Source organism: Sinohyriopsis cumingii, chromosome 7 (genome assembly GCF_028554795.1).
Source record: "Sinohyriopsis cumingii isolate HCF-2022 chromosome 7, ASM2855479v2, whole genome shotgun sequence".
Taxonomy (NCBI): domain Eukaryota; kingdom Metazoa; phylum Mollusca; class Bivalvia; order Unionida; family Unionidae; genus Sinohyriopsis; species Sinohyriopsis cumingii.
This window is the reverse complement of record NC_142967.1, coordinates 106,515,279-106,529,682: the sequence shown is the minus strand read 5'-3', so window position 1 is coordinate 106,529,682 and position 14,404 is coordinate 106,515,279. Positions and strand designations below refer to the sequence as shown.

General features: G+C 34.2%; 1 protein-coding gene across 1 annotated transcript in view; it reads left to right on the top strand.

The window, feature by feature from the left end:
• The window catches only part of LOC149795893 (uncharacterized), a 39,547-nt gene that overhangs the window by 15,581 nt on the left and 9,562 nt on the right, over positions 1–14,404 (top strand). The window contains exons 4-6 of the mRNA XM_089965809.1: positions 807–884; positions 5,891–6,055; positions 10,243–10,461. Coding sequence (XP_089821935.1) covers positions 807–884; positions 5,891–6,055; positions 10,243–10,461 — 462 coding nt within the window. The remainder of the gene's footprint in view (positions 1–806; positions 885–5,890; positions 6,056–10,242; positions 10,462–14,404) is intronic.

The window sequence follows — 14,404 nt, the reverse complement described above, 5'->3', positions numbered from 1 at the left end:
AGGCAATCCATGTGAAAATGGTTCAGCTTCTTTGCATGGCATTTGTACACCATCTTTTACATGATTAGGGCAGGATCAGCATAGACAATGGATTTGTACACCTTCAGGTTTTTTTGGACTCCCACATGTGTTGTCTGCCAAAGGCCACACTTACTTTTGCAATTCTGGCATTGGTTTCATCATCAGTGTGAACTGTATGTGACAGTCTACTGCCGAGATAGGTGAACTTTTCCACTGAAAGGAGGGTTTGGCCGTTTACTGTGATGGTAGGCTCTATTTAAGGCTTTCCTTAAACATATGGGTTGAAAGAAGAAAACATTAGGCTTCATATTGTATCTATATTTTCTGTTGAAAACATTATTATCTGGACAAATTAAATCCATAAATACCATGAAGTTAAAAACATATGCTGATGTAAAATAAAAATGTTACTTTTTCTTTGTCAGGCATTCTCTCTCTCTTTTTCTTTCTCTCTCTCTCTCTGTCTCTCTCTTGCCAATAGTAGAGACTATACTCACCCACTAGATCTCATTTTCCTGTGAATATATACATGTGTATTGGAAACAAAAATAGAATTGCAAAAGGCCCATTGACATGCCAGCAAAACCTGCAAGATCATAGTTTCTTTTCTTCTTTCTATCCCATGAATATGACATGTGTAAAATCCACAGCTGAGGGATATACATTTTACTTTCTTTACTGAAATCCTAAATTTTAGTTTATTTATATTGAAGGTAGGTACATATATTTAAAAATTTAACATATATAAAGTAGAATATTGTGTATGTGTATATTTATTTATTCAGGCTATAGAATGCCGTGGAAATACAAGGAGGAAGAGAAAAAGGAGGAACTAGCAGAGCACTTTTCATGGGCATCTCTGGGTGAGGAAAAATTCAGACAACTTTGACAAAGGCCCAACTATTTTCCAATCAGTCTTTTAGCTCTACTGGTAATCGACACAAAGAGCTTATGGGGTGATCTTTTGTCCAACTTATCCATTCTTCTGTTAGCACAAGTTTGTTCTCCAAAAACCTGCTTGGAGGACTACAATGAATCATTACACATGCATTCATCCCATGGTCTAGGTGGTCCTACGTAAAAATCAGTGTCACTCGGACATCTGATTCGGCCTTCACAGAAGCAATCCTGAAAGTCATGTTATTGCAGCGTCTCCTTGACATATCATTATGGGGGTTTTCACTAAAAGACTTGTTATGACATTTGTTAATGCTAAATGAAAATGGTGCCGATCTGATGTCCAAACTTACCTTCAGTACGGCCACTGCAATCTGACATGCAATATGTCCACCACAGCAGCTAATTTAAAAATCATTTTATTGCTGAAGAATATTAGAGATGGTTTCCAACACTCAGCAGTTAAAAGGAAGAAACCGTCATTTTTTATCCCAGTAGATATTCATTCACTTAGAGGGACTCGTGTTTTCTTATTTAAGGCTTGTAAATTAGGGACATTGCACAAGTAAGGCAGGTTATTTAATCAAAGTTAATACATTTCTTGTGTGCCAGAAAATGCAGCTGTGGACAGTTTACAGTTTGTTGCAATGAAATTATGCAAGAACAAACCTAATGACCTAATAATGTTTCCTACCTTAAATATTCTCAGCATGTTTTTAATGTTTTCTAATTTCATGGTGTTTGTTTTTGTAATCATATCATTATATATTTTTTATCTTATACGTGTTGTCTAATGTTGTAAAGCGCTTAGAGCTTCTAAAGATTAGGGGCCATACAAAGTCCTCATTATTATTATTATTATTATTATTATTATATGCGTATTTGTATATACAGTATATAGTGCCTTTGTGCCTCTCCCTGGCACACTCAGGGATCTAGAATTGGCTTGATTTACTCTCTAGCTTAATGGAGCCAGAAGCTGTGATGGTTTAGTGGTAGCATGCCAGACTCATGACAGAAAGGATTCAGATTCAAACCCTGCCACTAAATCAGTCTGTGTTGGCTACTATTGTACATCTTTGGGCAAGGTACTTGGCACTGACAACCTAATTGTTTTGTTGTGCCATAAGACACAATAAGCCAAACCAAATCAGTTGCCTCTGTCTGATTGGTAACCACAGGTATTTATGTACATATATATCTAGATCATATATTTAAATAAATTACTAGTAGTAAATATTTAAGCACTTTAAATTGTTTTGAAGTATAAAAAAATGAATTCATTCTTAACCACATAGATTCCACCAAATATTTGTGCCCTCAGGTTATCAATTTTCATTGTAGCATTTTTGTACATACTTTGAAACCCTAAAACAGATATTTACATTGCATTTGGTAAGCGATGTTTTGGTTACAGTAATTTAATTTTAAGAGGTTGGAAACAAACTAATTCAGGATCTAAAATGTCTACATACACTGCCATTTTTATATTCAAATGAGGACATGGGATGATGAAGCCTGAGGTTGCTATAAATTAAAGAATTTTCATCCGTTGTTGTAAGAAATAATGAGCATTTCACTGCATGGATGTGATGTTATACCAGTCAGAATATAAAATAATGGCATAATATTTTTCCATATTCAGGTTTTCTGCTTATTATATCTGTCCAATCAAAATGGACAATATATGTTCAATGTCATTATTTGTCTGGCATGGCTTTAGCTTGTTAGCAAACAAGGGTGGGAACCACTACTGATCAAGTCTTTCATTCAGGTCATTCTGTTTTGCATTTGATTATTTATGAAACTTTATGCATGGGGTATACATGTAGGAATACAGTATTTGTTACTCTGACCCCTGGCTTACATAATGTCATACAATTCTTGTACACTGTTTTGAGACTTTAGACTGATGGGTATGATATGTGGTGTTTCTTTCTAATCAGTAAGTAAATAAGTAAACAAGTAAATTGCTTTTAAAATAACAAAAAATTAATTTACTATATAAGTATATATATATGGATGTGTGTGAATATATACATATTCCACCAAATGTATATTCAGCTAATCAGTTTTAATTGTTACTTTTTGTGTATCTTTGAAACAATAAAATGAATTTATACATCTCACTTGGTAAGAGATTATTTGGTAGCATTTAATTTGAATAGGATGGACATAATTCAGGAGAACCAGTACTGATCAAGTATTTCAGTCTGGTCATTCTGTTTTACATTTGATTAATTATCAAAACTTAACAGTCTGGCATACATCTTGTGAATACAGTATTTGTTACTCTGACCCCTGGCTTACATAATGTCATACAGTTCTTGTACACTTTTTTGATGCTTTAGACTGATGGGTATGATATGTGGTGTTTTTTTAAGTATGCAGTCTAAAATGTTGTTTGCACCCATCAGGGGAGCCTAGTGAGAGGTTGCAGTGGGCTTGAAATGGTTGGAATCAATGATAAAAATGTATGGCATGATGGTTTGCTGTGTTTCTACTTCATGAAGAACTGTAATTCTTTGCACAAGTTGATAGCTTCTCTGTAAAGAGAAAATCAAGATCTTGTTATCCTCCACTTTTTATCTCCTCTGGTCAGAAGGCCAAATAACCTTATGGCATGGTCCTCAGACAGAAGGCCAAATAACCTTATGACATAGTCCTTAGACAGAAGGCCAAATAACCTTATGACATTGTCCTCAGACAGAAGGCCAGATCACCTTATAACATGGTCCTCAGACAGAATGTCATATAACCTTTCAATATGGTCCTCTGTCAAAAGGCCAAGTAAGCTTATGATATAGTCCTCAGCAGAATTTACTGTATCATTCTTTGTCAACAATGCTATTTTTGACTTTCAAAATAATTTTGGTCCAAATCAGATCACTCAGAGATGGAATATTTCATTGGACATTGTCTGCAAAAGTTGTGTAATTTGTGTTCTGTGTAGCTTCCTGAGCAGCAGTATGGCTTCCGTAGCAACCAAAACTGGAAAACCTACTTACGACTTCTCTAGAACAGCTAGGTCTGTTTTGATCAAACTCATTAGGAATGCTTCATTGGATATGCTTTATCAAACTTTTGTCCAGGGTGACTCCCCTGGCAATGGCGTGGCTTCCTCAGCAACTAGGTGGTAATTCAACTATTTTACTTTTCTAAAATGACTGAAATGAATTTTTTATATTTGGGTTCTTTTTCATAGACTACTAGTGACCTACCAGTACAGCTCCATTTTTATGCTAGTTGGATATGGTTTTCAAAATTGTGACATACTTCTGATTTTGAGAGAAAAATGACAGACATAAATAATTTTAAAATCCTGTCACATCATCAGGCATGGTACAACATTATATACATACATGTATACTTACGCATCAGCATTTCAGTAGCCCACTTTTGAATTGATTGCCCGTGTGGTATTGGGGGAAAAAATGATGACTGCCAGAATGTAGCCAAATTACCTTACAGGGGCTCACTACAAAAAAAGTTATGTTATTGGTTGATGCAGAGAGTACATGTGGGGGGGGGGAACCTGTAATAGGCACCTCCTGCCATGACTAGTTTAGTTTAAATATTATCCTATTGGAGGAAATAAACTCACTTCTCTTTTGAAAATAATGTTGACAAATGCTGGTCTCTCAACTAACAGAAAGTTATCCAACTGCATCATTCTTTTAAATCGGATAATGCAGATAACCAGCCACAAGTGCATTAAATCTGGAATTATTATACTCAGCAATCTTTTGTCTGGATTTAGTAAAATTTCTGCATCCAGTAATCATCCCATTACATAAATATTCAACAATTGGAATGATACTTTTTCTGCCATATACAATACTGCATCCATAGTAGTGGAATTGATGCACTTTAGATGGAAACATTGTAAACATTCTCAAAGAAGCTGATGTATAGATGTTTATAGTGCATTTAACTTAATGGTGTGAATTATGTGACATCACACAGGAAGGGAAATACAGTGTTGAAAAATGCTGTTATCTGTGTTAAACATTCTGTTGATTTGGAAAGATTTTTATGTGTTACTGGTTGTAGAACTATTCATTATTAATTCAGCTAGCATCTGGGACTTTTCACATGCAACAATTGACAGGTGCACCATATGAGCCAGAATAAACAGATTGACAAATGGGTAATGATTCAATATTAAATTTGTGAAGCTCATTGAATAATTTCAGGCTTTTGCAAGCCTTTACAAGCTAAAGCTGAAAATTATTCAATTTATTTCATAAATTTAGTTTTAAATCATTATCCATTTGTGATTCTCTCTGTATCTAAAGAATACCTTAGATGATACCACTTTAGTAACTTTGAATATTTTCCAAAACTGCATTAATTATAGATTTAACCAAACATAGTATTGTGTTATATCATGATGTAGTCTGGGTCAAGTTTAGTGATTATGCATGATATCAGGTTCAAAGGTTAAAGGTCAAAGGCCATGATAAAGAATTTTGTACCATACTCAACAGATACTTTGTGAACATGTTATGTTAACTCACAGTGAAACAGTTTTGTTACCATAATTGGTATGTCGGAGAGTCTCAAGGATGTCAAAGATGATTTCACTATTCAGCAGTTAAAAAGAAAATGGACTTTGATATATTTGTTTTATTTACTTATTAGTTAGTTCAAAATGTCATTTTGCTCAAACAATTTAGAATATTTGCTTACAAGTAGATCACTTGATCCTTGATTTAAAGGCAGTGTTGAACCAGTAAGTACAAACATCTCAAGACCATTAAAGTTCAGTTAGATGGAATATAATGTCTTAATGCACACAAAGAAAACTGTATTGACATATTTATAAATAGAGAACCAATATATCTACCTTATCATATAAATCTTAATATTTTATGGTGAATAATATGCCATATGCTAGCCAATATTGTGTTATATGAATGAATGACTTTATATACAAGACACTACATTTCTCATAATTCTTGCTGTTTAGATGCGAAACTTCACGAAAAGGAAACACATGGGAATCTGCATAAGGCAGGTTATGGTGTATCCTGGATGGGGGCAAGAAATGGTGGAAAGGCAGGAAACCTTCCTATTTTTGGTGTTGAAGCAGGCAAGCTTAAGACAGTCAACAAATTTAAAACTGAACAGTCAGGTGAGTCATGTAACAACAACATCTGTGATAGAAAAGCCAAAAACGCTTTGGGATGTGGACACATATTTTGCGAGATATGTTTCATTCCAATGCAGAGGAATTATGTCTGTACAATATGTTCTCAAACACCTTTTGAGACCACAATGGGAACATCTTTAATAAATAATGGAGAAGTAACAAATATGTTGGAAGCTTCATCAAATAGTGATACCTGCATCATAATGGAGAAACTGATCATACCATATAAATTGCCCTGTGGCCATGACTCCTTCCATGAGAAATGTATTGAGGATGACTTTGTGTACAAGGAGGTGTGTCCAGTTTGTGGGGAGGTCCTTGGAACAGTTACTGGAAGTCAGCTAGAGAGAAAAATGACTGGGAGAATCATCTATATGTATGAATAAAAACCCAGATTAGTGTTTCGTTCATTAGGAGAATGAACACTGCATCTTGACTGTACTTTAAATTATATTTTTCCTCACATGGTAGAGAGTACATTATAAATTTACAGGAGTTGTTACAAGTTTTTACTGGCCTAGGATATAAACGATATCAATGCATTATTTATTGTAAGGGTCATTTTAGCTAACAGAAATACCAGGATTTGGATCTAAAATAATTATATGTGAATCTTATTGTTTAAATGTAATAAAGGTTGTGCAGAACACTTTTAAAGTTGGGTTTTGTACATCTACTATTAACTCAAAGAGCGTGAAACCATACACAAAAGATGAAATAATAATAAAATGGCAGAAATACTGTACATTATGGAGCAGAAAGAGCATTGTTTTGAGACTAAAATAATGGGAATGACAGTAATCAAATTATAGAGTCAGGTTAAATTAGTTATGAAAGAAGTTTCAAGAACTCTGCTCTTTGCTAGAAGGTTCATGTTGAAAGCAGAAAAACTTTTTTCATCTGCTTGTGTGCCATTCATTCTACACCTCTCCCTCGATAACTCACGCACAATGGGGTCCACAAACATAGACTGCACTATAAGCAAGGCGCAAGTTACTGAAAGGCCCCAAAAAATTGAGAAGAAAAAAATTGCTTTGACATTGAGAAAACCGTGGGGGGAGCAGCATTAGGGAACTGGGCTGTTTATTGATTGAATCCTCATTTTACAATCACATCGATAATAATTTTTAATAATGCACTTTTTCTAATGAAGTTGCTCATTATTCTGTTTAAACAGCATTTATTTTCAAAATGTCCAACATATGAAAGATTGTTCCAACTGGATTGAACAACCATCAGGCATACGCCAAAAAAATGTGTGTTACGTCGCCGCTTTTTTTTTCTTCTTGATGAGTCTGGTTCCCGTAGTTGTGTTTAATATTATCCTGCCAAATCAGGAGACCACAGAGCAGGGAACTAGACTAACCTTGATTCACCACCAAACAAGATTCCTTTTTTAAAAAAACATCCAACATTTATTTAGTGAGACAATTATTTATGTTGAAACTCAATCTTTGTATTGCTCATATAGTACAATATTGATGTCGTGATTTCATTGGAATTAATAATGACACTTCATCTCATCCTTGAGGATATCTCTAAGTGCCAGTTCAAGAATTCTCTGAAACTCGCTTGCCCACAGAGGTCCGTATCTGTGAAATCAAGCTCTTTATTTTACAAAGTATCCATTTCTTTTGGCTGCCTTGTTATCTGTGATCACAGTTATGAAAGAGTTGGTTAATTTACGGTAGTTTATGTTACATACACAATAACATTTATAAGTGTTCGATTGATCAAATGAAGTGAGTTCACCCGACTTACGACCGGGGCTGCTAGATTTTTAGTTTGTAGGGTTTTCATGCCTTTTAACATTTCTTTTATTCCACCTCCTTTATTTGATTCAGAAGACATCATTAACATGATAATACAGAGGAGACCAGCTTTTAATTTAGTGCAACAATACAACAAATACTTCCAGAAGTCAGTTATCAAAACATGATCGGCACTTAATTAGGTTTTCAAAGAAATGCTCGCGGACATAGCTGTTACAAAAGGACACATTGCATTTATGATGATTACACTTAAAAGGAACTAAAAGATAGCACTAGAACACAAATTGAAGTTGATAAAAAATTATTTAATTTGTATTTATTTATTAAAGTACTGCCTCGATGCAGCGTGAGTTACATTTTCATTGATCGAAATTTCCTGACGTATCGTTAATTGCGGTGTACTAGAAATGTCATCTGGCAAGAAAATGTAAAAAAATTTATGACCTATTTTTTAATTTGATATTCATAGTGTTGATTAAAATTTCCATGTCCAATCTACTGTTTTCAATGATAAAACGAAAGATACATCAAAGTTTCCGTTACCAATTTTGATCACAATTTTCTTCAAGTTCAACAAATAGGGATCAATTTTTAGAGTATTCAGGCCTAAAAAATGGGATCCATGCCTCACCCCAAGTTATAAGCAGGTTCCTGAGTTATCAGGGCACGAGTTATTGAGGGAGTGGTGTATTTGAATGCTTACAGGAGGCTACAATATGCCCTCTGTAAGGCAGATTTGTATTTTGTTGCAACATTGTCTGGCAGACTGTCTGACTAGATCCATCTGGTCATTTGTAAATGGCTTAGTTTAGTTTACTGCTTAGTAACATTGACAAAAATTTGTAAACATATAAATGAATATGCACGTGTCTGTCAGTGATGGAGGAACTACCATTTCCAAGTGAATGAGATATTCTTCACATGTCCACTTAAGAGGACTGTTTTGTAGCATTTTTCTGTTAATTATTAAACTGTATTATTTTCACATTGAATGTGGCATCACTAGGAAAAATAGAAGCTGACAAGAATTAGTTATAGCACACATTACACATCAGGTTCATATGCTTATAATGCTGGTACAAATTTCTCAGGGGCCCCGAGTGGGCGAGTGGTCTAATGCGCTCTCCGTTACGGATCACTGCCATCTCACCTCTGTCTGCACCAGTTCAAGTCTCGGATTCAGCCAATGTGGGTATGTGAGAAAGCTTGCCAGTAGCTTCTCATGGGTTGGTGGTTCTTACCGGGTCTTCCCGGGTTCTTCCTCTACCATTAATACTGGCCGCAATGTATAGCCTATCCTGTGCTGAAAAATGGCGTTAAACCCAACAACAACAACAAATTTCTCTTAAAATTCTCTTCATTATTTACCTTCAAGAAAAACATAATACATTTAGTCCAAAACAGACTGACTTTTTAATTGAAAAGATACTTTTTGGCAAAGAAATTAAGCTTTTGCACTAAAACTTTTGTTAATGAAGAACACCATGCTGGTGAAATGAACAGCCATTCATAGTTGTTATGTATGTTCTTTATTGTCCCCAGTTTAAGGCCTGATTGGGTTAATTTCTTTCCTCATGTAATCTTTCACTTGTTTGCCATTTGATATATATGACTTGCATTTATAAGTAAAAATTGACTTGGTTTGTGCATATAGCTAGGAGTTAAATTCACTTTGCCTGGCATAATGGTCTTTTTGTATTTCTAGATAAAATGCTGATCCACCATCAAATATATCCACTGATGCTAAATATAGAAAACCTTTGACATCTTCTCCAATACTATTGAATAAAACATGATGAAAATTGACAGAAAACATGAAAACTTTACGGATGTATGCAATGAAATTCCTGCTTCAGTATGTCACTTACTGATATTAGAAAACATTTACACAACTTTATAACAAAAACTACTAAACAGAACTTGACCAACTTTGATGCGAGGCATCCTGGCACAGTTGTTTGTCAATAGTCGACAAATTATGCTGACATGCAGTCAAATATAAAGGCTGGTATGAAAACTAAGGGAATTGTGAAATTGCTGTTTACAAAACATGTGAAATAAACAGAAATTTAAAAAAATATTTTTAAACAAAAGCATCCTACTGACCAAGATTGCTTGGCCATCTGCTCTTGCATTTGTCAGTCAGGTGATTGAATTCAGGCCCAGTTGGGCTTCTTGTTTAAAAGTCTGCTGCCACTGCCTTTTGATCATTTCTGCATTTTATTTTCCTATCTATAACCAAAACAGTTGGTGTCTTATGGTTTTGTTTATATTTACAAGCATTCTATATAATATGACACTTCCATATTCCATAAATATCATATCAAAGAAAAGCATGTATAATATCTTTTGGGAACATTATTTCATCTTTAATGTCAGAGATTACTTTTTTTTCAGCAAGTAGACAAAACCCATTCGATGATGATCAGGTCAAAACCAGAAGTGAACAGTTACATAAAAATGCTTCATCAAGTAATGAAAAGGACACAGTAACCAAGCTGGAAGAAAAATTGAGTGATTTAGAAGCAAAGAAAATACTGATGATTAAAGAGAAGAGGAAAAAGGAGTTGCAAGAAAAAATCAGACAGGCAGAGGAAGAGTTGGCAGTTTTATCAGGTATACATGAAAAGTATATGGATGGACACTGCAAAGTGTTGTATATACTGTACATGAAAAGTATATGGATAGACACTGCAAAGTGTTGCATATACTGTACATGAAAAGTATATGGATGGACACTGCAAAGTGTTGCATATACTGTACATGAAAAGTATATGGATGGACACTGCAAAGTGTTGCATATACTGTACATGAAAAGTATATGGATAGACACTGCAAAGTGTTGCATATACTGTACATGAAAAGTATATGGATTGGACACTGCAGAGTGTTGTATATACTGTACATGAAAAGTATATGGATGGACACTGCAAAGTGTTGCATATACTGTGTCTATCAGCAAGATGGACTTAAAGTCAGTAGAAATTATCAAAGTTATTTGTTAACAGTTGCATGCACATTATATAGCAGTGAATTGTAGTATTTTTGGGATACATTTTGCATATTATACACCGTTACAAAATGGTTTTAAAAATTACATCACTGAGTTCTTATATCTCACAGTTCCATGTTATCTGTAAAACGAAATATGGCACACTAATTGAAAGTAATGATGATTTACACCAATTAGATTACATTTTATTCTAAATATATCAATATTTTTGCAGTTGAATGACTTCTATGCTAATATGCATGCATTAAGTTCACAAATAGGTAGTACCATATTCTTGCAGCAGAAATAAGGTCACTCTTATCCACGTTTCACATTTTACAGGCATATATAAGGTGTTTGCATTTAGCTATTTACCACATTTCTTGTTACCTCCTGTAAACATATTGTTGTACTTGGAAGCATGAAAGTTGGTGAGGGGATACTGATTGATAACACCCCTTGTTGCTAAAAGAGGTCTCTATGATTATATTTCATGCAGAAGTGTCTTTGTTGAAATTTTGTGTGTAAAGTCACTTCTTGAGTGCAGTTTAAGTGTGAATCAAGCATCTGTTCAGTTTGATGCATCTTTGTTTGTGTTACACTCTTACAAACTTATACGGTCACTTTGACCTACAATGTATTCTTGACTAGCTTAGTTTAACTATATGTTGAGCTCATGCTTTTTATGTGTATTATTCATTGATGAGCATTTCATTAGATGAGTAGACTGCATGCTCCATGCTTTTCATGTGTATTGTACAGAGATAAGTAGATGAGTACACTGCATGCTCCATGCTTTTCATGTGTATGAATTGATAAGCATATAAATTAGATGAGTAGACTCCATGCTCCATGCTTTACATTGTATTGTTCATGGAGGAGTACATGAATTAGATGAGTACAGTTCATGTTCCATGTTTTTCATATGAGGCCTGAGCTGTATTGGCTACTCATGGAGATTGCTGCATTAATGATATTTGTACTACTTTGGTCACTCCATGGTTATTGTTTTCATTGTTGTATGTCTTTTTCCATTGTTTTGTGTCTTTATGCTCTGTATTGGTATTTATGTGTATATGCAAATTGTGTACCAGTATGTCAGAGCAATACTGGCAAATAAATACTGTTACAATTTTAAATTTTGACAGATCAAAAGTTAAAATGTACAGGTAAAAAGAATTGCAAAGAATAATGTAGAAAAGAGTCCAGCATTTCATTTTCAGATTTTATTTTCTGCATGGTAGTATTTACAATCTCTTCTGGAGACATTTACATGGTAATTACTGTGTACATTGGCTGCTGGAGACTTTACAAGGTAATTACTGTATAAAATGGCTACTGTAGATATTTACATGGTAATTACTGTGTGCAATGGCTGTTGGAGACATTTACATGGTAATTTAAGTTTACAATGGCTACTGGAGACATTTATATAGTAGTTACTGAATACAATGGCTATTGAAGATATTTACATTGTAATTAATATGTACAATGGCTACTGGAGACATTTACATAGTAATTAATGTCCACAAAAGGCTACTGGAGACATTTACACAGTAATTACTGTGTACAGTGGCTACTGGAGACATTTACAAGGCAATTACTGTGTACAATGGCTCCTGGAGACATTTACATGATAATTAATGTGTACAGTGGCTAATGGAGATATTTACATGGTAAGTAATGTTTATATGGTAATTAATGTGTACAGTGGCTATTGGAGATGTTTACATGGTAATTAATGTGTACAATGGCTACTGGAGATATTTAGATGGTAATCAAAGTTTACAATGGCTACTGGAGACGTTTACATGGTAATTAATGTTTACATGGTGATTAATGTGTACAATGGCTATTGGAGATGTTTACACAGTAATTAATGTGTACAATGGCTACTGAAGATGTTTACATCATAATTAATGTATACAATGACTACTGCAGACGTTTGCGTGGTAATTAATGTTTACATGGTAATTGATGTATACAATGACTACTGGAGATGTTTACATGGTAATTAATGGTAATTAATGAGTACAATGTTAATGGAGACATTTACAAGCTTCTTTGAGGGGAGCTATGTATCACTGATTACACTGTGGTTTTAAAATAATTTTTTTACTTACCCAGTCAGGAATAACTCAACGATTTATTATGACCTTCATCCTGGTACCTGCATAACTGTCAGTACGCTTTTATTCATGTACAACAATGAATACTAATTAAGTTTATTTCAGTCATATTTATATGTGAATTTGGTTTCAGTTTTTTTTAAAACTGGTATCATTAAAAGTGTGAATTAATAGGTAAGTTCTAGATGTAAAAAGTAAATAAAAATAATTGTAAAGCATCTTGTCCAGGGCAAATCTGATTGAATCGTAGGTAAATTTCAGTCAAGAGGGTCATGATTTACACATTTCTCAAAGTGACCAAACTAGTTCATTGCCCCCTCCCCCTCCATGTTCACATTTTGATACATGTATTTGCTATGGTCAAATCTTCAAATTATTTAAGAACAGAAAACTTTGTGTATGTAAATATATGATATAGACTTGTACTTTGGGAGATGAAATTGCACTTTATCAGATTATTCGGTGATGAAAGTATATCTGTATAAATTGCTTGAAGAATCATTTTGGAACAAAAAGGTGACAACTCTGGATCCTAAGGGACTTGATTCTCCATGTATTCTATTCCTTGCAGCTGTGGAATATAGAATTTAGTTTCAAAATCATTTTTCATTCAGACTCACTAATGTGAGTTTATTATTTATTATACTTTTAAAATGTATGCAAATTAGATATCATAATAATGAATTTGTTTTAAGTCTGCTACAGTCCCTGCAAATGTTAAAGGGTTTGCCATAGATAAAAGTATCTCACCCGTGTCTTTATCATCTATTGAGTTGGACAGAGAGGATAAAGAGCTTGAGCAAACATTAAGAGAGTTGAAGGAAAAGAATGTGAAGGCAATGAAAGGAAGGAGAAAGAAAGAACTGAAGGAAAAAATCAAACAATTAAAGGAAGATTTGTTTGTCATGGAAGCAGGTGATTTTAGATCAGAAAGTGAGTTATGACCACTCTGGTGACCTAGTGGTAAGAGTGTCCACCTCAGATGTGGGGAATCATGGGTTCAAACCATAGCTGAGTCATACCAGAGACTTATAAAAATGGTGCTTGCAGCTGCCTCGCTTGGCACTTAGCGTTAAGAGGTTAGTGTTAGGAATGGTCTTCTTGGTGTCAGAATAAATGTAAATGTGACTGGGTGGGATATCATGCTACATATCTGTGACATGATGCCCCAGTGCTAGACATCATTATAAACTGTCACACTGCAGACATCATGGCGGAGTGACTGAAAAATTGTTAAAGCTACATTAAAAATCCAAAACACAAACACACATGACAATTCCTCCAAGTAAAAAGCTAACAATGAATCCATAAAAGAGAAGCAGTTTTTTCAAATCAGTATATAAAAACAAAAGTGAGATTATTTTAGATCAGTCAAATTTGATTTTAATAGCTGAATGATAAGCAAAAGTTTATGACAGTAAAAACATCACCTCATATT